Below are 27,201 nucleotides of genomic sequence, written 5' to 3' on the forward strand. Positions count from 1 at the left end.
TTAGCACCAGCTCAGCTCCAAAATAGAGGTCAAGAACTTGAGGTGATGGAAGGTTGAAGGGCTGTACAAGTTTTTGCTCGTCTGTATTGTGAACAACATATGACCAGCAGTGACGATTAAATGTGACTGTTGTGAGCACATCTACAAGTAAGAAAAGGCTCCCGCAGTAGATATACAGCCTTCTTATTTGTCCAAAAAGTGGCAGCTGGTGTTTCTCCAAGATAACTACATCCAACACTTTGAAGGTCAAGTTTTCCACCATTGCAGATCCAACTTCCCACACTGGGATGTCAGGAGAGACAACTTCACACATGCATGAGCACAAGTCCTCTTGCTTCAGCTGTCTGGATTTTGTAGTCTGTATGCCCCTGTGCATTTCCAAGTTGGATAATTCAAAGCTCTGCAGTAGTTGGTGCCGTTCTGCGATAGACTTGCATATATTTATGAAATTTTGGTTGCGTCGTGCAATAGTTTTCATATACTGGTGCTTTGCTTCATATCGCATGCACCAATACTGCTTTAATGGGCCAAGTTCACCAATCAGCCGTGGGTAACGTAACATAAAATGCAGCTTCGGAATTACTGCGCCTGGGTATAGAGCAGCAAAGGAAGATAAAAAAAATCGAATTTGATCTTGCAGATATGCTAGATGGTCATGAGGAATCACGTCAGCAAATGTAATGTCTACAATACTTCTAAGAAGTAGGTATACTTCCCAGTGCTCGTTCTGTTCAGGAACAATATCTCCAAACATAAGGGAAAAAAATCTGAATAGGCACCACTTCTGAGAAGCTGTACCCTTGTATGCACTTTGCCCACTAATAAAGGATTTCACCACTTCTTCAGGTTTGTTCTTTTTATCGTGGGCACCAAAAGTGAATGTGCGGATGCGATCAAGGTCCGAGTACCTAATTACCCCACAACTGAGCAGGCCTTGCAAAGTGTGCCTTAATACATGTGGGATGGCTCCCTCAAGCACATCGTGCATCAAGTCCGGTGGAAGTTGCAATGTCACATTGAAATACGTAATATCCGTGAGTGGAGATTCATCTTTAACGCCATAGAGAGCTGTGCTTAGTGGTTTATTTATCTTCGCACTTGCAACATGGTTTTTGTGCAGGGGCAAATTTCGAATCTGAACGTCGCTCTCGTGAAAGGCAATGTTAAACGCTGACCTTGGTGCAATACAAAACCTGCATGGATGACCACGGCTGAAAGAACAAGTGAATCCGCCAAGTCTATTCATTGAAAGGTTATCACCACAAAAGGCTACAAGGATTGCTTTCACCTTTACTGCAACAGAGTTCTTCCAAACAGTGAAACCAGTCATCCATAAAGCTGATACATCATCAACAACCGGCTTCAGAATAACATCGATTCCGTGCTTGATTACAAGTTTATACGGTGCAACTAGCACTACATGGATAGAGCTTAGCTGTGATCTGTACTTGGCATGGATGTTTAACACACTGAAATACACAACAAAAATTTTGTGAATCCCCCGTTTTGACCCCAGTGGGTTAACGATCTCCACTTCGTCACTGTACAGCACAAGAAACAGCGTATACTGTGCGCCATCCTCAAGTAGTGCGTGCAACTTTTCCTTGTATATGTAGCCATCACTAAAACTGCGCAGTAGTGGTGAACACACTCCTATCGATAAGTCTTGCTCGATGTGGTCGCAGAAACTCTCAGACGACATAAGGTTTCGCAAGACACCACTTATAGGAACAAACTGAAACGTCTCACCAGCACCAAGGTCACGTGCTTCGGACTTTACATAGGGCAGGTGGCGCTGGGCGAATTGCTCTCGCTTATATTTACTACTTGCTGCTTGAAAAATGTCATCTAAGAATTCACCAGCGAGTAACTTGCGCAACTCGGTTCCTGCTGACTCCAGGGCGATGTTTTGTTCGACGACAGAAGCGAACGCCCGAATTATGTCGAGAAAAGTAACCTTGAAGTCATTGAACACACTTTCTATCGTAGAGTGTGGTAGCTTGTGCACTTCAGCAACACGAAAAAAAAGTAAACACAGCTGTTTCTTGATCTTCAGCGCGAGGTCGTCGATTGTACCCTACTGAAAAACCCCCGTATTCCCCATACCTCCTATATCCAATAACATCATATGACATATAGGAAAAACAGGTTTTTGTATAGGATCCTATATGTTGCATATCGGATTATTGGTTATGGGGGTTATGGGGCATATGGATTTTTCAATAGGGTAGTCACTCGAACAGCGGAATCAGAGTCCGCGTCACATCCGCCTTCGGTCGTATTCGACGAACAGCCCGATGAAAACATTTCAGTGTTGTCACTCATCGCGTTTTTGTGCGCAGCGCAGCTTGGTGCAGCACCCACCGACGATTCTTCGAGGACCATTTGTTCAACGCCGGCTTCTTGCTCCGTCTCGTCCAAGTCCATATAGTTTCTATGCACACGATAAATGTGCCTCCGATAAGATTCGAACTCATTGTAGGTCTTCGCGCACCCATCCACACCGCACATAATAGAAAAACTACTGTCGTGGCGATGGTCTCTTAGGTGCCAGACGACCTGGCAGAACTTCGTGGACGAGAACGCACATCGTGGGCATGTGTGTAACATGTTCACTCACGGCACTTACGGCTCGATGTAGATCACACACGGCCAGCGCGTTAGAAGGCCAGCTCGTCAAAGTCCACATGTAACCGCGAGCAATGGATACCGATGCTATCCATACCGATGCCAACTTCGAAGCACAAACAGAAAAAAAAGAAAAGAAAAAGTTGACGACGTTGTTACAACACTGAAAACTGAAAACGCTGGAACACAACAAACTATTATTTTATTGTCTTTTTTGTTATTATCATCTCTAACTTCTTTTGTGGTGTTCAAAGCCGAAACGATTCTCGCGCCCGAGATTACTTCCGCTGCCGAGAACCAGCAAAACATGGCCTTCAAAATTCGCAACTTCAACTACAGAGAGCGCAGTTGTTTGAGTTGCCTGGAGTTGCCCTCAGAAGAACAGACGAAGGTTATATGATTGGTGGCTAAAATCAAGGCAGGGGTGAAATTTCACCCACCACAAAGTACAAAATATGTTAATAGTCTCGGCTAGGTGGCGTATGCCACCACCCGATTAAAACGGTTCAGCCTCATCCATCCATCCACGGGCTACTATACGCGCCGTGTCACTCTGTCAGTAGTGTTGCGTTTATTTTTGTATGTACGTGCTGCTTTTCTCTCGCGCCCACGTGCTCGTGTTTTCATGGAGCCGCCACAATTTGAATATTTGGTGTCCTTCCGAGACCGCAAGAAGTTACTTTCTGCTCATGGACAGACGGAGGCCGATCTTTTGGAAGCCTTGAAGAGGACAGATTTTGGCTATGCCTTGCCTACATGCCGGATTGAGGTATGTTGTTTTTCTTTCTTAATCCTGAAGCACATCGAGGTACTACATGCACCATGCCAGTGGCCTTAGGAGCCCTGATAATGTTCTCTTTGTCGCACATGCTTCAACAGTTTCATCATGCATGCGCTCGTGCTTTTTAAATGTCTTTTTTTTTTTCGCTGGTGCTGTCGGCGAGCGAAGCGAGCACGTTGTCACGGCGGCGCCGACCGCAGATGTATACCATCTTTTGTCTCCGCGTCGGCGGCGCCCGACCGCGCATTGCTGCCGTTCGCGCTGGCTTTGTCGCGACGGTAGGCTGGCGTGGATCGGCTTTCATTTGCCACGAGTTGGGCAGCGCGCTTGATCGTCATACTATCGAGAAGGCTATGCTCCGAGACACGGCGGTGGTAAGGGCCCATTCACATGCGAAGACACCCGTGTATACTTAGGTTTAGGTGCACGTTAAAGAACCCCAGATGGTCCGAATTTCCGGAGTTGCCCACTACGGCGTGCCTCATAATCAGATCGTGGTTTTGGCACGTAAAACCCCATAATTTTTTTTGCGTTGCGTTAAAACATTATTTGCTGTAGAAAACCAATTTAGAATGCCTGGAATAACTTCGTAGAAAAATAATGTTTTTGACTCTTATAAGCAATCCACTGCCATATTGTAACCGGGTAATTCACATTTTATGTCACAGCTGGCGTCAGGCTTTAGAAAAGGGGTAGCACTCTTCTTCTAGGAGGTTAATGAACATGCCTGGCATGCTGTTGTATTCTACACGCCTCGTGTTCAGGAGAAAGCAGTAAACTATGGAGTATATGCATTCATATAAACCAATTTAAGCAATCGTTTGATAGTTAAATAAGCAGTTGCAATCTCCCAATAACTACACATTGTGATACACTGTAGAAGAGAATGTTTAATGAAAGAGACGTTGAAAAATGTGCTGCAGCCTTACGGTGCGAGCAAAGCAGCCTAAATGGTACCTTGACGGTGCAAAAATATAGCCTTGCAGGTAAACTGCATGCAGGCATCTGCCATCAGGGTAAATTTGTAGGTGGTGTAAACCATGAAAGTTTTTGTTACACCACAGTGATTACTTTCTGCTGGTCAAGGAACAGTTAAATTTTTTTGTTTCGTTCTGCATGATATAAAACAGTGAAATCTCAGTCAGCATTTCAGAAATTTTATTTTTCAAATACTGCATGGCGAGAAGAGAAATTCATGACACTCTAAATGAATACATTAAGAGTTGCTTCATGGTGCTGACTGCACCAAGATGATATGAAGCACAACGAGGAAAGCCAATTCTAGTGTGGTATTCGAAGGAACACTTGATAATTGCTGCATACTTCAGGTACTATGCTTATTTTGGTAACATTATGCGAATGTGAACATCTCAATTCCTTTCAGGTCTACAATGCCCGATATGAGGAATATATAGACCCGCCAGCTGGCCATGTCTTCTCTGATAAAGACAAAATTAGGCTTGTGTGCAATGAAAACTTGCAAATGTACTGCAGGTTAGTAGCCACATTGCAAATTTACATCGATGTTGGAAAACTTATGCATCACTGACTAGCTTCTCTGTTTTCAGCACAAGTGACAAAGTGACGGTGGTACCTGGAGGTAGCCTGCCTGAGAATGGTGAAAGCAATGGGCAACAACCCAGTCAGCAGCTTACCTGCACTGATGGCGAATATAAGCTGCCGCCTGTGCCTTTGGACATTAAAGATGCCATTGACAGAACTGAACCTGGGAAAGTGTCCAGCAAAACAAAATCTCGAATTGTTGGATGGATTGCGAATCATTTGATGACTATAAGAGTGTAAGTAGGCATGTATATGTAAGTGTTTAATTCGGTATATGTTTTTAACTTTTGCTTTTTCTACAGCTACCCAGGAAGCCTTTACGAAGCAGCTTCAAGAGCACTGGTGCTGGAATATCCAGCACTCAGAGACACAATTGGCACAGGCTGGGTGAGTACTAGAGCAATTGCATTCTTGTAACTATAGTAGGATGTCATACATGTTAGTGGGCCAGACTGCGGGTGTCCAAGTTCTTTCAACCTAAGTGGAGGAGCACGTACAAAAAGTTGGAGCTCGAGATTTATTTTATTTGAATGCGAAGTATACATGTTTTATATTTTTTTCTTCCCAGCGTGAATATGGCACATGTTTACTTTCGAACAACATGACTATGTAAAAAACTAAATCCTTATGCTCATTCCATTCATATCACGCATAAGTCGAGTTAAACTTGAACCTGGTTGAAAACTGTAACACTGGTACAACCATGAGACTGAATGCACAGTTAATGCGTCACTTCTGAGTCACTAATGGCAAACGTGCTTTGAAGTCACTGCTTGAATGTAGACTTAACAGAAACTCGCTTCTGCAACTGAGGTGCCACGATCCATAGCCTCCTATATTTTTCCATTTTTTAATGCCCGCCGAGTGGCGAGCAGAGCAAGCTCCGCCCGTACCTTCTAATTCATGCGCTCGCCGCGCTGCCGCCCCATACCCAGAGCAGACGACGCGACTACTTTGTTGCGCGCGTGCTTGTGGAGAGAAACTAGAATTTATTGGGCGAACTTGTGCCCCTAAAGCAAGCGAACTCGGCAACAGCGAAAACAGCAAGTGCGCGTACGGCGTTCGTCAGACTCTGGCAGCACGAGCGGTGGACCCTTATTTATACCCTCTTGCGTCCAAGATCGAAACGCGTCAAGCGACGCCGCTCGCATCGGCAGGAACGCGAGGCGGAGCTCACGTTCCTGCCGTATGGGGTGTGGGGTGCGAGCGCCTCTTGCGGAGAAGGCAGGCGTAAATCGAGGAGGAAGGGGGAGCGCAGCGGACGGCCTCCGCCGCTCCACTCCGCGGGCATTAAAAAATAGAGGAGGCTATGCACCATCTTAGGCATGCCGCTTGGCTACAGCACACATAGTATGCAAGAACCGGAGTTTGGAGTCGGATGATAAAGTTAAAATAATGATGGAGTGATAACACCAGCAGAAGCTAAATTTACCAGGATTGACAACTGTGGTATCATAGGAGGTGAAGTAGCTACAGTGCATTGGGGTTCACAGAGAGTGCTTGGCATTAATAAGTGGCCTTGCTCAATGATGACAGTGTCCACTGTGTGAAAATCTTTTACAATAAAATCATTCTTTGCAGGACTCGTGGAAAGTCTCCCTCAGATATAAATTGGGATATATGAGAAAGTCTCTGTGTACAGTTCCGGCTGTTCAAGCAGCAAGGGTTGCTTATGGCAAACGCAAGGACACACAAGAAAGCCTAAACAATAAGCGGCACTGTCATGTGGTAAGTGAAATTTCAATTGTGCAGGGTACTTGAAACCTAATTGGAATGTTCAGCCACTTTTGGGTCTGCTACTGAAGTGAAAGAATTTTAGTTTTGAACAATATAACATAATGACTTCAGCACATTATGAAGCCAGGTAAGTATACGGGACATTATTTTCAGTTGAATTGCAGCAACTACAACAGAGGAAAATAAATAGGGTGAACAAAAAAAAATTTCATTGCCTGTGACGAGCAACCCAAGAACCTTCGCATTGTGCGTGCGATGTTCCAGTAACTGAGCCAAGATGGCCGCTTCCCATCCAATTTATAGATATTTCTGTATGTGTAAACCTGGGCATTTCAGGAAGGGCCGTGGGTATATGTTGATTCATTCTCCATGCTTTTTCATTTTCTAGCAAGGGTCCCGACCTGGCCACTTGATGCCTTCAATTAGTATGCAACAGTTTTATTGCTCAGGTGCCAGCGCATTAATGACACGCTACATGATGCCAATTAACTCCAAAATTTATGTTCCACATTCACCACCATGGCTACGATTGGCACTGGTTGGCACTCCCAGGAATAAAATTGCATGAACACCAATTAGGTGGATAGCTAAGCTGTAGCTCATTGAGTAGAGCATCACATGTTACGTGAAAGTTGTGGGTTCAGTTCCAACCAGTGATCAGCGTGTTTTTCATCCGCTTAATTTTCCTTTATATTGCAATTAGTACACTTTAAATGGACACCACAAATAATGCCCTCCTTACTTGGCTTCATTATCAGTCTGTTCTCTTCATTAAAGAAACAAGCCCCTCAAACCATTCCTTTTCCTTTGTTAACTTAATATATGTATATAGACCTATTTTGTGACATAGGTACAGCAAGGTGGAATCACTACGAGAACTGTCCTGTACTTTTTTTTTCTGTTGGGAATATGGTAACAGATATTTTCACAAGGGAAAGGTCAAGGCAAAAACTACAAATCAATTTTTAAATAAAACCACAGGATAAAAGAAAGTTTACAAAACTGAATATGCAACCCTTTTGCCAAAATATATTTCAGATCAGTGGACTGCAGAATGCCACAACCAACAGCTTGCATGCACCATGTTCTCTTAAGACGTTGCAAGTCTTGTATTCTTTTGTCAATGCAGCATGTTCGCTAGCCATTTGCACGACAATTCGTTCCACTTACATCCAAACTAGTTCTGGTACAGCTAGGTTCTGAACACGTGTTATATCCATGTTCCTTGTAGCATAATGTATGTAAATATATGACGAAGTGTTCTAGCTACTGGTATTCCTATAGTTGTACTGTGAAGCATTCATTAAATAATGTGAGCATACCTAATACAGTGAGTGATTGACTATGTAGGACTTATAAGAGCTGTTTCATTGGGTCACACGTGATACCAGGTGTCACAGATGGGTAATTGTGGCAGTCCATTACCTTGTGAACATTGATTAGCAAGGTTCCTGAGAATATCAGACGTTTTTCTCACAATCCTGTGAACATTACTTCTGCCTCTTGTGCTTTATTTCACTGTGTTAAGCAGTACAGTGTTCTGCAGTTATATTTAGCATCCTGATGAGTAATACAGTGTTAGGTTGGCTGAATTAGATTGTTGTGTTGGATGGTGTTTGTGCCCTAGTTTAAGCATGACATTTCTTGCCTGTGGCCACTGGCATAGCCACCCAACCCCCCCCCCCCCCCCACACACACACAATTTTTGAATTTCACATGTGCATATATATACGCACACATACAAACACATGCACAAACATAAAGTATGGTCGGACTCTCCCCCCCCCCCAAAAAAAAAAGAAAAACACTTCTGGCTGCGCCCCTGCCTGTGACAATGGTCCAAAGGTGCAGGTAACACATAGTGCTTAAGTTCTTTCTCCTTGGTCAGCCCTCTAGCTTAGTGCACACTAGTAATACATAGGTCTAATTGTAAAAAGGGCTCCAATATATTTTAACTGAGGAAGAGAAAGATTTATATTATGCGTCTGTTTTCGTGTCATTTGTAGTGATCTTTTCACTGTGCAACATCATGTTTCTTTCCTGTTAGACTGCTGACCTGTCGCAGCACGTCGCGGCTCAACACGATGCGGCTACAGTGAATAGCCACGTAGAGTTTATGATGAACGAAGTAAAGCGGCCTAACTCAGATATGATAAAGCTCCGTGACTCAATGCTGCAAACTCGACCAGCTAGGCAGCAATGGATAAAGGAAATGCGGCCGCCAACAGGAGATGTGCTAAACAAATACCCAGCTTTGGCAAATGCCGAAATGGTGAGCATAAACAACTGTTGTATTTTTGTTGCAGGCAATGCTTAATTATTCAACTGGAATCTATCTATGTAAGACTGTTAAGCCATTTTCAGTTGTTTATATGTTATGAGTATTGGCTGGTAATTATCTACAAATTTTGCCATCATTCTAGCTTCACGAGGAGTTCACCGCCCTCACTGGGGTGAAGTTGGAAGAAAAGATTCTGCAGTTTATTAACCAGTATGGGAACCGCCTTTTTGAGCTTGCAAAATGTCGGCGGTCTTCAAAAGAAGCTATCGCAGGAATTGAAGCGGAACTTGACAAGTTGGAAGGTGATGAGAAGAAATGTACGTATACAGGCTTGCCAGCTTTTCCATTTTTTCCAGGGGACATCCGTATTTTTGTGTCTTTCTCGTAAGCAGTGATTCCACTCCTGCGCCAAAGTGCGCCAATTGAGATTTACTGCGCCATCCTGATACAATCGACGAAAATTGCGCCTAACTGCGCCAAACAGTCTCGGATTTGACGATGTCTTTCGCCAATTGCACCACCGGGGAATTAAAACGTTCAACGTGACGATAGGGCGAGCCTTAGTTGCAACCTTAGCTGCAAACAGGAGACAAGAAAGCTCTAGCGCGTACGTCCCAATTAAAGTCACTGGAACCTGGAAAGTACCGCAGCTCTTTTCTCTTAACCGCTGCGCCGCCGATTGGTCAGTTGCCGTCAGGTGATCACTTTCCGCTATTGATGGCGGATCTAAGCCGCGTCGGAGGAGATAAGCAGACAGACATCGCTCGCACACGCCGCGCGTACGAGTCATCAACGAGGTCAGATTTTGCATTTTGTATAATTTAGTGTATATGTAACTTTCGTAGACTTAAAACAAAACGAAAGGAAATGCCCGGGTGCTGCACGTTCGGGTGCAGAAACCGCCGGGAGTCCGGGAAAGCGCTTTTCGCGATACCAGTTAAGCGGAAAGAGCGACAGCAAGCGCCGTGCTATCTCTGGCTGCACCGGATAAAGAGCGACAAGTTCACTCCCACTTGGTGAACTTGTTGATATCGCAAAGCTGAGAAGCTCCTTGCGGTATTTCATCGAACTCCCTAAATGCCATAATGTGATGGAAAAGCTTCTTCGCGCATTCAAAGACTGCGGTTTGCCTTGAGTAAACAAACCGAGGAGATGCTCAGAAATATGCAGAACCGAGCAAACCGAAGAGTGACGCAATACGGGCGGCTGTGTCAAAAATAACAAAGTGTAGTGAGAAGATCGATCGACCTGTCAATGTTGAAAATTAAAATATAGATTTTCTCGTGTGTTGTTTAAAACACGAACATGACCTGGTAATTCTGTTTTAGCATCCCTTTTCTTGTAGTGCAGTCAGGGACCGTTCATTTTTGTAGAAATATATCTGTATGGAACATTTCGTGCGCGGTTAAATCAGTAGCCACGTTAGAAAGCGATAATATCCACGCGTATAAACGATTTTGTGGCAGCACTTAATACCTAGTCATCCGAAAAAAAAATCTTGTGTGACACACGAGCATCGGGATCGCTTTGCATTTAGAACGGGTGGCGCACAGTTGAATGCTTCACTTTCCGAGTGCAGTAGCCGACCGATTTTCCGGACTTCGTGGGGACTGAAAAATCGAGCAGTCTGCAAAACCGAACAGTCCGAAAAACTCGTCCCCCCACCCCCTAAGAGAAAAAAATTATGAGGCTTAGAGCGGCTTAAGAAAAATGTCGCACTTTCGCCCAAAAGGCGGAGCATCGATTGCGATAGCCAATTAATAGACAGCGGTACGGAGTAAGGATGTTAGTTTTATCAGCCGTATAAAGTTGTAAATATGCGCTTACTAACTAAATAAGCACGGTGTCATGCGCACAGGTTACATGAACACATCTCACTCGATGACCGCGGGCATATTGACCTTCGCGCTGTCTATTCTGTCGCTTCAACGCGGACGTCGAAAATAAGGGGGGAAAACGGTGCATACGAAGCTAGTGGCACTCGGCGCACTCCCTTTGTACCCATCGCAGATCGCGGGCGCACACTTCGGCCACATAGCAGATCGCTTTCAAGATACGGTGCCTGCACGGCAGCTCCGTCGGCAGCTGCAAGAGCAGAATGCAACTCCCCACTGTCTCCGCCGCCTTCTCCCCATGCCCCGCGAGCGAACGAAGTCCGCGCGCGCCTCCGGCCGCCTTGCGGTTGCTGGCTGACCCTCGCAAGCTTTCACCCGCAGACAGCGTACGGACCGAACAAAAAAAAAAGAAAAGCAAGTGCAGCTTTTTAGAACGTTTTGTCGGCCAAGGAAGAGCGGGCATGGCCTCGGAGACGAGGGCATAGCGTGCGTCTACGGATCTTCAAGGCTATACAGGGGGGCACTGGAAGCCAAGCCAGCGGATAATCCAACATGGCGGCCTCCAAGATCGGGTAGCGTGGTTCGGAGCGAGCGATTTAGTCCGGAAAATCGAACATTGGCTCCTAGATTCGTCCGAAAAATCGCTCGCGAAAATGCATTAGCTCTATGGGAATCCTGCCGGTACATCTATGAAGTCCGGAATATCCTACAAGTCCGAATTTTTGGAGTCCGAAAAATCCGTCGGCTACTGTACTTGTAATTTACATCGTATCTAGCTAAACGAAATGCGGTTTTGTTTGTGGATTTCACAGGGCCCACTGCGGCAGCCATCGTGCTGTTCTTCCCTGTAGCAAGCCTAGAAAACCCGAGGAAGAGCTGCTCGTCTTTTCCGCGCAGTGTTGCCTGCGCTCGCTCCGGCGGTTGCGGTACTTCAGAGTTCCAGGTTCCAGTGACTTTAGCAGTGCCACGCACGGACGCCGACGCGGTGTCTGCCTTGCAAGGTGGCTCGACGGCAAAGTGCGGTTTCTGCCGAGGCTCGCGGCTTCAAGGTTAATTGGCGATTCATCGGCGGACGTTATCTACTCCGGAAACGCAGCTAGTAGCTTGTTTGAAGCGCAGCATGACGTGGTTATAACTGCGTGCCGCCAATGTGTCCATCATTTCTGTTTCTGGATATTACCGATGGCATCTGGGAAAACTAGCAATATACGAAATGATATCAATTTGTGTCTGTGTGTCGGATGCACACAAGTGCATTTTTTTCTCCATGAGATCTGCAATAGATGGAAATGTTTACGAAGCTTCTCGTGAGAACATAAGAATTATTCAGGTAATTGAATGTAAATTGCAACTCGCTTTTTCAAAATACTTCAGGATGTGAAAAATCAGCTGCTCCAAGCTGCTCCAAAATGCCAAATTGCCTGCTCCAAAGTGCTCCAAAATGAAATTTCTGATGCTCCAAAAATTGCTCCAAATCATAAGTGCGCAGTAGCATCACTGCGTATGAGTATGGCTGCAAATACCACAGGCGTGCCCAGGCTTGCATTTACGTGATGTACAAGTGATTTGTGTTCATTGTGTTTGTCATTGCCTAACAAACTTTTGGGCAACAGACCGCTTTGCAGTTGGCGTATTTGAGCTGCTGCCATTTCTCCTCAAGGAGACACCTAGATTTCTGCAGGGACCGGTGAGTCCCTTTTGCATTACCTTTTTCATATGAACTAGTGTATTTCTCATAAGTAACGCTGATTTTCTGTATTCCTTGTTTTACAGGACACCTACCCTGCCCTTTCATTCAAGGGCGCGTGTGCTGCTACGGCGACCGACATCATTGCTAGTTTCGAAGGGTTTCAAGTAGAAGCGGTAGATATAATAGCAGGCATGACTGCACTTATAGAACTTTATTGGGTTTTTGATGTTAAGTACAGCAACGTCAGCAAAAAAACGTTCACTGTTCTTGAACATTTTTGTGGCCTGCCACCTACAAGCACAAAAAAGATGCCACTAGTGATACGCCTGATTTCATCACTTGAACAGACTGCATAATTGCTGACGTGCCAGCAAAAAAGGACAGCATAGGAAACTTTATTTCCGCACCGCGAGAAATCGTGTGTTCCACGTTTTGGGGAACCATCAAGTGTCGAAATATGCTGCTATAATAAATATTTTGAAATGTAAATGCACTGTGTGGCACATTTTTCTCCCGTCCCGTCAATTGGAACGATGCATACTTCTGTTCCTGCTAATGCCAGCAGTATAAACTTCTGGTTGTTTCTTTGACACTTGGCACTGTAATCACAAGTGTGTCCATGGCTTCTGTGTGGTGTGCTTTGTGGTCTATATAATATATTTACATTTAGATATTTCTCCGCTCGTAACAGCTAGGTGTTTTGCATCAGGCTGCATAAAAAATGTCTCCTGGATACCACAATTCTACCTCTTCAGCTTGATGACTTGCATTGGCAGTTATTTTACCTATATAATGTATACCTATTAGTTATTTATATGCTCATAGTTTTGTTATAGTCATTACTACTATCATTTTATAAGCAAAATAAGGCTGCCACAATAATCAATTCAGTTAAATAGGTGTGCACACGATTATGTATGCTAACTGCTGCAGGCATCTGGTATGTATACCTCCTGGTACCAACCGCAGTGAGTATATAGGAACATAGCAGCAGTTGCTAACATATGTTCATTTTATAACTTTGGAAAAAGGTAGTAGCATTTCCTACTTTTGGGTAGCAACGGCTAGTCACATGTTACTACCTGCTGTCAGTAACAGCAATTGAGGGTAGAAACTGTTACAACCCTTGCTCTTACTAACAGAAGGTAGTATTGGCAATGGTAGTAATAGCTACTACCCTTGTCGTTACTACCCTGCAGTTAGTAACAGCAAGGGTAGTAACAGTTGCTACCTTTGCTGTTACTAACAGCAGGTAGTAACGACAAGGGCAGTAACAGTTACTACCGTTGCCGTTACTAACTGCAGCGTAGTAACATATGTGACAAACCGTTACTACCCAAAAGTAGCAAGTACTACTACTTTTTTTTTAAGAGTGACACGCTGCAAATAGGTGGCAACGTCGATATTTTCTTCGTCCGAGACATCCGGTAGCATGGCGTCAAGCGTAGTTGCCGGTTTCCTTCCGTAGACGAGAAGAAGGTCGACAGCTCGCCCGCCTGCGCTTCAAGAACCAGCAGAGAACCTACAGCCGACACTACAATCTTCGACGACGCTACGTCGAGCACCAGCCCACAGACCGTGTTTGGGTCTGGACTCCGATACGCCGACGAGGACTTAGCGAGAAACTATTACGTCGCTATTTCGGACCATATAAGATCATCCTACGTATTGGCGCACTGGACTATGAGGTCGTGCCAGACGGTATTTCGCAATCACAGCGGCGCCGCGCACGACTTGAAGTCATCCACGTGGTGCGTCTTAAGCCTTTCTACGCCCGCTGAATAACTTAGGTCCTTTGTTGCTTTGTTATTTTTGTCCCTTTCTGTACGCGTGGTTTTGTTTTCGCTTTCGTGTTTGTAGCATCGGGACGATGCTTTTTAAGGGGAGGGTATTGACACGTATACGTGTTTATCTTTCACCGGTGGCCGCTTTCCACCGGCTAACAAATGTTAAACGTTATCGCTCGGCGCAGGACGCGCCTGTATCGGAAGTTTCTAGAACGTTATCGATGCTTCTTTCCGTTGCCGGTTTTCACCGACGCTTTAATTATCTGATTGTATGACCGACGCGAATTGTCTAGAACTTTCTGGAAGAGACGCAGGCATCGGGGATGAATCTGGAACCTTCGATGACTGATCAGATTTTCGACGATCGCCGACTGTGTTCGCCGCTATCGTTGTGCTTTGAGTGTAGCTTGCTTTTGTGTGCACAGATTCGCCCAATAAACAACCAGTTTCGTCATACACAGTTTGACGACTGTTTGCTTCACCGTCACTATACTACGTGACAATAGTGACTATTCGATTTGGGGACCCCATGGAATTATTTCGAAACGAGGCCCGAATCAACTCGCAGAATACTTGACTATTAAATAACTTTCGAATATTTGCACTACACTGTTTCAAATGCGCTCATCCACATGCTTACCTGATGATAGGTTGAGGACAATGAGCAGTGCGATCACACCACAATTGGAAGCGCGCTAGGACATGTTCGTGGGACCTTGCGGAGGGCCCTAGGCGTATTTTTAGTGCCGAAGCAGAGTTCCCATACAAAGAGGGCCATAAACGAACCATAAACACAAAAAGTGAGCAGAGCATTTGAATTGTTTGAACATTAATTATCAAAAATTCTGGGAATGCTTTTATGCAGCCATAAAAAATCAGCTCAACCCATGTCACAATAACTGTCGACGGTAATGCATTTAGCATTAAATAAGTACACCGACGCAACGTATTGCCACCATCAAAAAATATTTATATGTTTATTTGAGGCGTCTACTGCACCGTCCCTCATTCGCGCTTTCTAAGAACACTCGGTGCCATCTATCGGCGCCGCCGTGAAGCCTCTATGTGGCCTCCAAAATTTGTGGCGCGTCGGTGCCTGCTAACAATGAAAAACATTCAATGTAACCTATCCCTTGATGAATGTGGACGCTAATGCGTTTGCCATTGAATCAATATAGCCACACAACGTGCTGCTACAATCTAATCGAGTTATGTATGAGGCGTGTACTGGAGTGGGATTCCTCTTTGATGCATCCATAAGACCTCTAATCATCATCTAACACCACTAATCATCATCTAAGCCTGAACGTTGCGTCCAGAATGCATGTTGCGCCGGTGTGCGTGAAAGCTGAGAAACGCGTTATTCGGGAACCGGGCACCTCTCATGCGCTTCTTTTTGGACACGGTGCGTCACCTAGTGACGCTGGCGTGATGTGCGTGCTTGGTCTACGGGACAACATGCATGGCGGGCCGGGGACTTCGAACGCTGAGAATGGTTCCTTTCCATTGCCGCACACTCAGCGACACATAATTAGTGACCAAAGTTGGCGAGCAGTTCATTGAAGGGAGGCACATAACCCATGGATTCATGGTGCAGCTCGCTAAAGCGTTGGCGTGAAGTGAAATACGTTCATTGAAAATAATTACAGAACCAGCGCATTTGTGACACAGCCTTCTAATGCGCCGGGTTGCTTTCCTCGAAGAAAACTTGTGACGGGTGCTTGATTCCACTCAGCAGGGGGTAAATTTAAGGGATCGTTTTCCTCAAAGTATAGTGGCACATTACCAGTTGCACATACATAGTAACTCAAATTGGCGTTCAAGAAGTTCATTGAAGAGTGCCACACACCTACTGGCACATACTCAGTGAACAAAATTAGCATCAAAGATGTTCATTGAACACCAGCACAGACCGTGTTTTACATACCCTGCGCTCCAAGTCAGTGTCATAGTTTCTTAGAACTAACCACTGCCGCCTCTACAGTGAGCCATGTCGGCGTGAAAGAGATGGGTCGAAGAGTGGTCCATATATAAACATTGCCACATATTACGCTGCCCAATTCGTCCGACGGTTGGCTTCAAGCCCGGTTACCCTAGCACTGCTGCCCGATGCGCCACGCATTGGACCACGGATTACCCATGGCGACGCAGGTAAGCGGGGAAGCGATTGGATGCAAAGATGCAAACATACATCGTTAGCTAGATAATTACTTGGGCTTCGCGAAATTCGTGAAGTACCCTAAGAATACAAACACAACAAAATACGTCATGCGGCAGACGGGCTGCTTTCTCGCGCTTCTTTATGGATACGATGTGCGGTAAAGTGGCACTCCAGAGAAGTCTACGCGTGCCTTCCGAGACGAGAATCGCGGCCCGTCGGCGCTCGCGAGCGACAATAATTGTTCCCTTGCCTGGCGCACACCCTGTGGTACAAACTCAGTGAATGACCCGCGTGGGTGCAAGGGTAATTGAAGAGCGGTACATAGCCAGTTCGTTCATGACGCGGCTCGCTAAAGCGTGGGCGTGAAAGAGGTTTATTGAAAAGTGGCCCATATCCAGTGCATTTGTGGCGCAGCCTGCTTAGGCGTCAGGTAGCTGGCCTTGGGGGAACCAGTGTGACGTGGTTTCGATGACGCCCAGCATTCGAGATATTTAAAAGGTTTTTTTGTTATTGTAGAACGGCACATTCCCCGCGGAACATACCTAGTTTCCCAAGTTGGTGTCACATACTTTGATTAAAGAGCGTCACCTACCTACTCGCACATAGCCTGTGACCCAAGTTGGCCTCAAAGAGATTCACTGAATACCAGCGCAAACCTTGTGGCACCTACACAGTGCTCCTTGTCGGCATCAAAGAGTGTCAATAAACAGAGTTACATACCCAGTCCCGAATCTACAGTGATCTACGACGCCGCTAAAGTTGTTCGTTGAATAGCGGCACATAGTGGCACATTTCCCCATACTCAGTGATCCAAGTTGGTGCGACGTGGGTTTCGAACGCGGCTCCCTCATACCAGCAGCCCAACTAGCCATTGGACCATAGACAACCCAGTGACCCAGACAGGCGCGAAAATGACTAGACACATAGAAACACAGGTAGATAGATAAATAGATGGTTAGCCCCATCAAAGCGCGTGAAGTTCCCTAAGAATGCTAACTCAGTAAGCAATTCTGCGCTGGCAGCTGTAGTAACCATTTGCAAAAGCTTTTCGCGCTACCCTATCGTTGACCGAAATGTTTGTAGCAGTGATCATAATGTTTTTCTGTAACAGCCAGTCCACGAGAGAAGTTCATGGCCAATTAAGTAACATCCAGTACTGTTACCTGTTTAGTACAGTTGGCACAGCCACACGCACGCCTTCTTTATTTAGTGCAACGTGCAAACTTTTTACTGTCCACCGTAGTAAAAAGACTGTAGTGCGTGGTTTTCAGAAAAGACAATTTATGGTGGGGGACGTTTATGGTGTTTCATGCACGTGCTTTCAATATACGAGGTCACAGGCTCAAAAAGCGCCTAAAATGCATTCTGTGTCTGCCGTCATACTTCAGGAGGTCTGCAGTAGTAGCGTCAACCTTTGCTTTATGATTTTCAGCGCAAGTTGCGTATTCTGGATATGCTGGATTTATACATTTCTTCTTTATTCGACGGCCTCCTCAGTAAAATATTAACACAGCACCCGCTATAGCGGTCTATGCTTAGACGACAAGAACGACGATAACTGTGCGATTGTGATGATGATGTTGGCGATAACAGCTGCACCAAAAACGTGACGCGTGATGAGACTACAACGGCGATGACAAACACAACCACTACCCGAGCAAAACGATGCCCTTGTTGATGGCCGATGATGGCACCACGGTGGCTAGATGATGTGTGCAACGACAATACGGCGGTAAGGAATTGAGGAGAATGACAACTAAGACGACACAAGGTTTCACGTACCGGACACTTGCGAATCGCGGAGTGGTTAGTACCATGAATTTTCCCATGTGACTTCCAATTGTAAAGAAGAACGTTTGTCACCAACATCATGGCAATATCCGCGAGTGGCTTCGGAAAGTTCGTCTGAAGCTCACAGCGGCCGTCTTCTAAAATAATGCTTTATTGGGATACTTTTTTTTTGCATACGAGCATTTGCTGTCATACGCAGTTTTCTCGCGAATATGTCCAGTCACCCAGTTCACTACAGTAGATCAAGAATTGGCTCTATTGCAGTTCAGCCAGGCGTTCGGGCCTGTTCGGGAACACGTAATAGAGAATATACTCTACGTCTACTAGTGGATGCCGGCTTCTAGAGCTAAGGACCGTCACCTCTAGAGGTGTGATTCACTCTTAAAGTACATTTCCGAAATATGCCTGTCCATTTTCGACAAATCATAAACCATGGCACACAATACGTGGTACTATACGCTTGAACAAAATGTTGAGAGTTTGATGCCTGTGAAACTCCAGTGTAAATGTCTTACCAGAATGTGCTCAAAGCAACGTGCGGTTGATACGCGTGAGCAGCGTCAGTTCACTGACTGCGAAGCGCCAGCATAAAAAAAAACCGTGGGCGCACACCGTAGCGTCCAGCTGTGCGCTAATAATTAGTACAGCGATCATTGAACCAGGAAGATGGGCACTCTCTCCAACCATCTCTCGGTACAACTTTTGTGTTTGTTTTGATGATTCAACATTACATTAACTGCGATGGATGTACAGGCTCAGTTTGTTCTTGTGTGCTATAGAAACATTCCGCATAACGCTCCAACACTGATTAGGCTGAAGCACCGTTGGCAGCAACCCCTCTGTTTTACCGTAAGAAGCTTGCGTTGTAAGGTAAGTTGAATAGAATAAGGTGTACGATTCACAATATCTCATTTTTTAAGAAGTGTCTGAGTTTTGTTAGCTTATCATCAGAGACCAAATTTTGTAGCTCGTGATGGCTCTCACATTCGCCTAATTAACTTAGTGAGTATTTAGAAGTTAGTAGGTAGTCATCCACACATAATAATACATTGCGTAGTAGTGTGCAAGTCTACAAGTTCCACTGTTACATTTTATTATAGAGTAGTGCACTTTACGTGTAATATTTTCAAGTTTCATTGCTCCCAGTTGCATTATTGTTGCTTCTTATATGTTATTATTTTGGCATACAAGGAAAGCACTTCATATGTTTTTCCGTTAACTTTGAGAAATACTTTTGTGTCCACATTTGGTGCCCATTTCTAGAAAGGAGAAACTTTACGATCGGAGCAACATTGAGCTTATGCGCTAAATTATATGTTTAGACACACCATTGTAAAGAATGAAGCCGAAAAGCTCCAAGTAGCATCATTGCAACGTAGGGCTTGAAATGTCCTACGAATGTTTGGTCAGGTGTCAGACCATGACAAGGGATTTACAGTAAGGCTGCGTCAAATGGGAAAGCTCCAAATTGATGCCATTTTTTTTTCATTTTCATAAAATCATTATATTTCTTGGTTGCCTGTGTCTATTGGATAAACGTTTTTATATGATCTCCATTAAACAAAAATTATTTTTAGATAGACATACATGTCTAGTTCTGCCTCAACTCCAGGGCAGAATAAGGGACGTAGAGAGGACAAAATGAGACGTCAAGAATTACCACAATTCATAGCTCTCAAATAAGGCATGTTTAGCAGTTAAGGTGGACTCCAACGCATGCTCGATGGGCACGTTAGCTGCCGCCCACGCACTGCATTCATACAGCATTTAACACAACTTGTATAAGAAGCACTGCCAGTTCCACTTGGTGTGAGTCCTGTCATTATCAGAACATTTTTCCTTAACTCGCCTGTCCACTTTAAGCCTATTTTTGCGTCTACTTTTCTGTGAGCGAGACTCCAAATCTTTCGGAATTCTTTACCAACAAAGCGGCCTTATGCGGATATGACGTGAGAACTGTGCTTAGCTTTGAATTATTTGGGTTAGCTTCTATTTTTCTTGAAAAAAGAGAATTTTCACGAAAGCTTATTCCTAGGTGGTTCAACGCTTTTTCACGAACTCCTCTCTGTTGTACGAAATACTTTTGTCACAGACCAAATAAAGCGAGTCGTTTAATGGGTGGCTTCATTGATCGTGACATGTCAGTTTCGATGAAGTCACACTGGATGTCTTTCTCTTGTACCCGAGTACGGTCTTTGACAAGAACAGAAGGTTGCTGTAGAGTAGCAACAAGGCAATGAGATCCATAAAATAATATTAGGGGTCCAGGAAACGGACTTGGCGCGTTTTCCCCTGTCCGAGAGCATTATACCTAAAATTCTAGCAAAGTAAAAATATAATACGCACCGAGAAAAATTGGCTGTGGCTTCACTCAGTTATCCCTGGGTGTGCGTAGCGAGAGGTACGGTTTATCATATTGTGTAGCTTGGTTCTCTCTACGGTAACATCTTTATCGTTTAGCTTCATGCGTCATAGTGTTTAGGTAGGTTGTTACATCTCGTTAAGTTATGGTTACATTAAAGACTAGCCATTTTTAAAGTGTAACGCATTTATTTTGAAAGTTTTCATCTTGATGTTTCTCAATTGCCACAAAGAAGGCCTGATGGTCGGTGAGGCGGGAGGTTAAGGGGTTGTCGTCCACTGACTTGAACACGTTTCGGGTGCTATCCTCATCTGAATCCACTCGCCTGGCCGCTTCGTACTTACGACACTTCTCGAGGCATGCGGCTCGTTCTTCCTCCGTCTCCTCGGCTCGCTACCTCCTCTTGGTTTCGTCCCGACGACGAAGCCTGGCTTCTTTCCGTCTCCCCAACTCACTTTCCATATCTGCCGATGAATCCCACCGAGCCGCCCTTTCTATATATACAATGCAACGCCGGCTCTTGCTCTGTTGCAATGCGGTTTCACCGGCTCCTCCTCTGACGTCATGCCAGATGCAAGTGTCGAACGCTTGCAACACAACTGCGGCGGCGGCGACGCGATGCCGCGCCGTGGTAACTCTAGCGGAAGACGCCAGATGGCGCAGCGAGCGGTGCTGCCAGCTGCCGCGGTTCCTAGGCAATGGCTCAGCTCGCGCCGCGACCACCGGCCACAGTGAAACGGCGAGAATGTGGGCAATGTAGCTCTCTCGGCAAAATGTTTGTGAAAGTGTATCTAGTGAAGGGAAGAAATAATAGAGAAATTGCTGTTGGTAGAGAACAGTACTGGGACTGCGGTGTATTTGTTCGAAAGTCTTAGCGAGCTCATTGATGGTTGTTATTTGTGGGCTTCCTAATCACGTGTACAAAGTTCGTATTTTGATTTATCTATTGTACATTGCCAAATCAGGCGTGTTTTACAGGAAATCATACTGGGTATGTAAGCGCATCTGTAGGCGAAATATCACGGCACTTAGAATGTACAGTGTAAAGGTAGTGAGTGGTAAGTTAAAAACGACGCGTTTGGCGACGTCTCTCGTTTTGCCCCACCGTATCCTATTTGGAGTAATAATCATGCTACTTATTACTTGTGCACTGGTTCGCTCCACAGAAGTGATGTTCTCAGTGAAGCCAACAGCAAAGACTCGATAGAAGCTATATGGCTTGATGATTACACTGTGTTTTTATTGTTCGTAGAAATAACTTTTGTGGAGTCAGCCGTTGCCAACTCGAAATAAGATTTCACTTTTGGAAATAAAACTGACTGTATTTATATCCACGTTATATCAGGTCTCTCGGAAACACTTAAGTTGAAGCATTTTCGGAATGAAGTGAATAGCTGCTCCTAATTAGGCAAAAACTGCAGAAGAACAGTTGCATGCTGTAATTTCAGCACTATGTTTCTCCTTACCCATTGACTAAATAAAGCCAAAGGTATAGAGAGGAACTATTCCTTTATCATCTAACCTAGCATTAGCCTTAAGTATATAATGCTAGTTAAAGGCAAGCCTCTCTGAGATATACAGTTAGCAATGTCCTACGGCCGAGCAATGCGTTTTACGGTTTTATTTTATTGCGATAGCAATTATATGGACACTTCAACCGGATTTCTGCCGTCGGCGTTGCCGTCGCTGTGAGGTTCCGTATAGATTCCAAGGGCGATAAAATCGTCGCCGCGCGCCGTATGCGCGAGCGAAAGCGCGCGGGGGACGCGCGCCATCAAGGAGGGCGAACGCACGGCGGAAAGCAAACGCGACCGTCCCGCGAAAAGCCGTTGGGGTATGGGAGGGAGGGTGGCGGGGCGGCGCTGTGCTCCGGCGCCAAAGGCGTATCTTAACACTCAATCTCCCACGCGAAAGCAAGAAACGGGAAGAGGGAGGGAGGGAGGGGGGGGGGGCAGCTTCTCCTCTGCCAACAACTTCTCTGCCCGGCGGTCGCCCGCACCGTCTCTTATCTCCACACGGCTCTGACCTTTGTATGGGCTGTGCATTTGCCGCTCAGTTTCCGTTGAAGCGATGGACCGCGCGAACTTGCGCTTGCTGCCCGCGTTTTGACAGTCGTTGGCTGCGGTCATTCAGTGTGATCTATTCATGTTTGCTTGTGCGCGCTGACACCACGATTGTTAATTCAGTTAGTAAGCCAATGTGTCCAAGTTTATTCAGCCAATAAAACTACTATCCCTACTCCTAATAGCGCTCTACTAATTTGCTATCGCAATCGATGCTTCGCCTTTCGGGCGAAACTGCGACATTACCTCATCACTTCATTTGTTAAGGGGAAAGCCTTATATGACTCATGGTGAGGTGTTCGTTTCCCGGCCATTTCAAAACCGCGTCGTCGACACGAAATGGTCCTCTTAGGATAACAGGCGATAATGCGCACAATACAGCGAAAACGGATGGAAGAGTGATTAAGGAAGTGAACTGTAGTTAAAATGGGTATACAGAGAGGTAAATGAGGTGAATTAAGAGTGGATTGATGGTGAATTAAAGGGGTTGATTTGGTTGATAGGAGTCAAACGAAAGGCAATCGTGAGATAAAATGAGCTGAGATTATAGAACAGTAAATAGGAGAGAATTAAGAGCGAAGTGAATCAAGTGATGATAGAGTGAATCATGAGTGATAAATTTGGAGTAATAGAGGAAAGCAAGTGTTATAGAAATAAATACGAGATGATAGAGTCACTCAAGGTGAACCAAGCTGCGATAGGGTACATCCAGAGTGAATCAAGTATCAATTAAGAGCGAATCAAGGGGTTGTGAAGGAGGGGAGTGACTTGCAACAAAATATATGCGAGATTTCAGGGTTTAAGTGAGCGTGATTCAGCAAAAAAAGTGCTTACTCATGGTTGGAGTTTTGTGAATCATTGAGTTAGAGGCGCTCGGGCATTTGCTTTGAAGTCATCTTATTTGTAGCATAAGGGACGCCTAGTAATTTTTTCAACTATTATAAATGCACTCATCTCGGCTACACCTAATCTCGTCTGCCATTCTTCTGACGGTGTTGTCCTAAGTTTTCTTTCTCTGCTACACCTCATGCGGTTGGAGTTGGCTAGCTACTGCATGCATCCTAACCACAGTATTTTCACAACGGTTTTACTGACGGATTTCATGCTATAACGAAGTTGTTGACTGTTCACCAGACCAGTGCCTCGCAACCCAGTCCATCACTACTTTTGCCGGTGGTGGTGCCGTCACCCAACATTGACGGTGACCGCGTTGTTCATCAGGTCATGCAAGTCCGAAAACTTGTGCTCAATGGTTATAATGTGCTGCAGTGAATGGCTCCTGTTCCGTGAAGTCACATTCTCCATGGCAATCACTACAAGGGTTTCTACTGCTACAGGACACACAATACAATGTATAGAATCCTTTTAAACTATTTAGCTAATCTTACGCATGGGGAAACATACCCGCAAGCGCCACAGAATGCTAAAAATATCCAAATAGATCGTCCTACGAGGTGAGATCAGTAATACGCAGAGGCAATAAAAACGTAAATAACTTTTATTGTTTCACTGGCAATGAAAGATGTTGAAAGTGTTTGTGAAGATTGTATGTATGCGAATATGACATCCTCGATCACTCAGGCCAAACGCTACACAGCAACCTTATACGCAACCCAGTCGCCCCAGGGATGTCTCGGAGCGCAGTTTCTCTGGAGTGGCTGGGCGTAGTATTGTTCACGAACGACAAAGTCTGTGCACAAGTTCTTGGCATCAGGAACACCTGTAATGAAAACGCAAACTTATAGTGCAAGAAATTAGAAATATGGTTAACTTATTGCACGCATCATTTTTTTATCCAGCGGTTGCGGCAACTAGAATCTGTGCAGACTGATTCCTACTTGCTCTGCAAGGCACGTGTGTGGCGCAGCAACTGTCAAGTAAAGCGGCCATAGCAGCGGCTACGACTGTGACGTCAGCATCCAGAAGAGGGTGCCTGTTAACTTGACGCCACCAACAAGGATTTATTAGGACGCTACCCGGCGACACACATCATTTTTGAGGCAGCTTATGCGGCAACTAGAAGCTGTGCTGACTGATTCCTACTTGCTCTGCAGTTACCTGGGTGCAGCTGTCCTCAAGGCACGTGTGTGGCGCAGCAACTGTCAAGTAACGCGGCCATAGCAGCGGCTACGACTGTGACGTCAGCATCCAGAAGAGGGTGCCTGTTAACTTGACGCCACCAACAAGAATTTATAAGGACGCTACCCGGCGACACACATCATTTTTGAGGCAGCGGTTGCGGCAACTAGAATCTGTGGTGACTGATTCCTACTTGCTCTGTAGGTTGGTGTCTTTGTTTTCTACACGCGATTGTTGGATTGTCCTTGCCGTGACTGCTGCCTCCTAGTACGTTTATTTTTTCGTGGGTGTTTTTGCTACCTTTGCTAACCATGCCCTACAATGCAGAGCTGGCAAAAAAAATGAATTACTTGAGTCACTGCTTCGCTCTAGTCTTGACACTCTTACTAATGATTTAACAGTCATAATTAAGGAGAAGTTGGCTCACGAAGGCCTCGGGGAACATGCGTCCCTAAGGGAGAGTGTGCGATTTCTATGTGGCAGTTTTGACTCTATTGAGGTGAAACAGGATGATTTGACCCTAGCGAACGAGGAACTTGTTGCGCAAAATGGGGCGCTAACCAGAAGAGTTGCGGAACTCGAACAGTACTCGCGGCTAAATATTGTTGAGAATTAAGAGCGTACCAGTCACTCAGGGATAGGACTGTGCGGCCATTGTGAAGCGGTTGGATGAAGCTATTCAATGTCCTGTCACGCCCAGCGACATTGATAAAATTAATCGCGTCTCAACTAAAACAGATCAAAAGATCATTGTCGCGAGGCTTTGTTGCCGGGACAAGAAAAGCGACGTTGTCCGTAAAGCGCCTAAGGTCCGTCCGAGCACTTCTTATGTTGGCGTCTCTGGCAGCTGTGATAGGGTAATTTATCTGAATGATCACCTGTCGTCCGAGAACAAAAGGTTGTTTGCTAGGGCTCTTACACTTAAAAAAGCGTACAAATGGCAATTTCTGTGGACAGAAAATTGCAATATCAAGGCTCGTAAATCTAGTGAAAGCAGGGTATATCGTATTGTCAAAGAAAGTGACCTAAGCATCCTTGCTTAGCCACTGGATTCTGTGTTCATATTTTGTTCCTAGCACTTTTTTTCACTTCCATCCTTTCATCATGACCCTGCTATCTCCTGAAGAGGCGAAGCACATAGTAACTGAATGTAATCGTTTCTTGGTTCATTTTAACGCACGAAGCCCCCGCAAAAATTCAGATAATGTCTATAACTTCATAAGTTCACTTGCTCATTCCTTCGATATTGTTTGCGTCTCTGAAACTTGGCTCTGCACGTATGACGGGAACCTTTTTGGCCTGTCATCGTACGATCTGAGTACTGTCACCGTTCATCAGGTAGTTATGGTGGCTCAGCAAATTTTATTGCCTCTGATATACCCTACACCCGCCGACAAGATCTTTCTTTTGACGTCATACATTGTGAATCCGTGTGGATTGAATTAGATCAGTCTTTTTTAATGATAATAACAACGTTATCCTGCGGTGCATTTACCGCTCTCCTTCCTCGAACGTGAGGGATTTAATTTCTGGCCTGGACACCATTTTGCATAAGTTATCATCAGAAAACAAGCGTGTTCTCCTAATTGGAGACATCAACATTAACTTGCTTAATATCGAAAATACCACATACACAGAATATTCTGATTTTTTCAGTGGCTATTGTTTTGAATCTCTCACATCATCTCCCACTAGATGTCTTCTTCTTGGTGGTGCTTCATTGCTGGATCATGCACTTCGTTATATCTCGCCTTCTCCATATGCTGGAGTAATAGATGTCAACATTACTGATCACTATCCCATATTTCTTGCATTCAACATGGTCAAACCCTTTAGGACACTTACTCATGTTACTTCCATATTTGACCAGGAATTATTCCTTAATTCGATAACTACAGCTGATTGGTCTAGCCTTATGTCGTATGTGATGCAGATCAAAGCGTTCAACAAGTTTTCTTCTCTTTTTCTCAAAGCCGTGCAGGAGTGTACAGCAACAATAAAATGTATAAAAGATACAAATATCCCCAGAATCCTTGGTTATCGCCGGGATTGCTAAAAGGTATGTGGCAGAAAGATAACATTTACAGAAAAGTTAAAAGACAACCATTTAACGCTGCTTTAGCTTCGCGCTATAAGAAGTATTCCAACACTCTTTCGTGTCTTCTAAAAACTGCGAAGAAATATATTACGAAACTCAATTATCTAATGACACAAACAGTTCTAAGAAACAATGGCAGCTCTTGAACTTCTTAAGTCGATTATCACATAGTTAACCTTCACAGAAAGTAATATATAATGGCATTACACATGACAGCCCTGACAGTGTTGCTTACGCGTTTAGTAACTACTTTTCGAAATTTTCAGTCAAAAACATAGCACTTCGCATTGTAACCTAATTCGTTCTGACCACTCCTTCTTTCTTTTTCCCGTGACACCTGCTGAT

The 27,201-nt window shown here is 44.9% G+C and overlaps 1 protein-coding gene across 4 annotated transcripts; it reads left to right on the plus strand.

Moving 5' to 3' along the window:
* The first annotated feature begins 3,111 nt into the window (after window positions 1-3,111).
* On the plus strand, window positions 3,112-13,696 carry LOC125941891 (uncharacterized). Of its 4 annotated transcripts, none has more exons than XR_007464663.1 (9): window positions 3,112-3,397; window positions 4,794-4,903; window positions 4,978-5,208; window positions 5,275-5,359; window positions 6,554-6,700; window positions 8,757-8,981; window positions 9,133-9,363; window positions 12,318-12,512; window positions 12,599-12,656. XR_007464663.1 is itself a non-coding variant. In XM_049659759.1 (9 exons), the coding sequence occupies exons 1-9, from the start codon at window positions 3,254-3,256 to the stop codon at window positions 12,869-12,871; spliced, it is 1,464 nt and encodes a 487-aa protein (XP_049515716.1). In that variant the 5' UTR covers window positions 3,112-3,253; the 3' UTR covers window positions 12,872-13,690. The 4 variants fall into 4 exon arrangements, 3 of the variants coding, with proteins under 3 accessions (XP_049515716.1, XP_049515717.1, XP_049515718.1); XM_049659759.1 differs by having other exon boundaries at window positions 9,133-9,307; window positions 12,439-12,512; window positions 12,599-13,690; XM_049659760.1 differs by lacking the exon at window positions 6,554-6,700 and having other exon boundaries at window positions 9,133-9,307; window positions 12,439-12,512; window positions 12,599-13,696.
* Window positions 13,697-27,201: the final 13,505 nt, after the last annotated feature.

Source organism: Dermacentor silvarum, unplaced genomic scaffold (assembly GCF_013339745.2).
Source record: "Dermacentor silvarum isolate Dsil-2018 unplaced genomic scaffold, BIME_Dsil_1.4 Seq550, whole genome shotgun sequence".
Classification (NCBI taxonomy): Eukaryota; Metazoa; Arthropoda; class Arachnida; order Ixodida; family Ixodidae; genus Dermacentor; species Dermacentor silvarum.

Coding starts and splice junctions, on each gene's coding strand:
- LOC125941891 (XM_049659759.1), top strand. CDS start 3,254: ATGGAGCCGCCACAATTTGAATATTTGGTGTCCTTCCGAGACCGCAAG. Junction 8,982..9,132: donor CTTTGGCAAATGCCGAAATG/GTGAGCATAAAC, acceptor CCATCATTCTAG/CTTCACGAGGAGTTCACCGC. Junction 9,308..12,438: donor GGAAGGTGATGAGAAGAAAT/GTACGTATACAG, acceptor TTTGGGCAACAG/ACCGCTTTGCAGTTGGCGTA.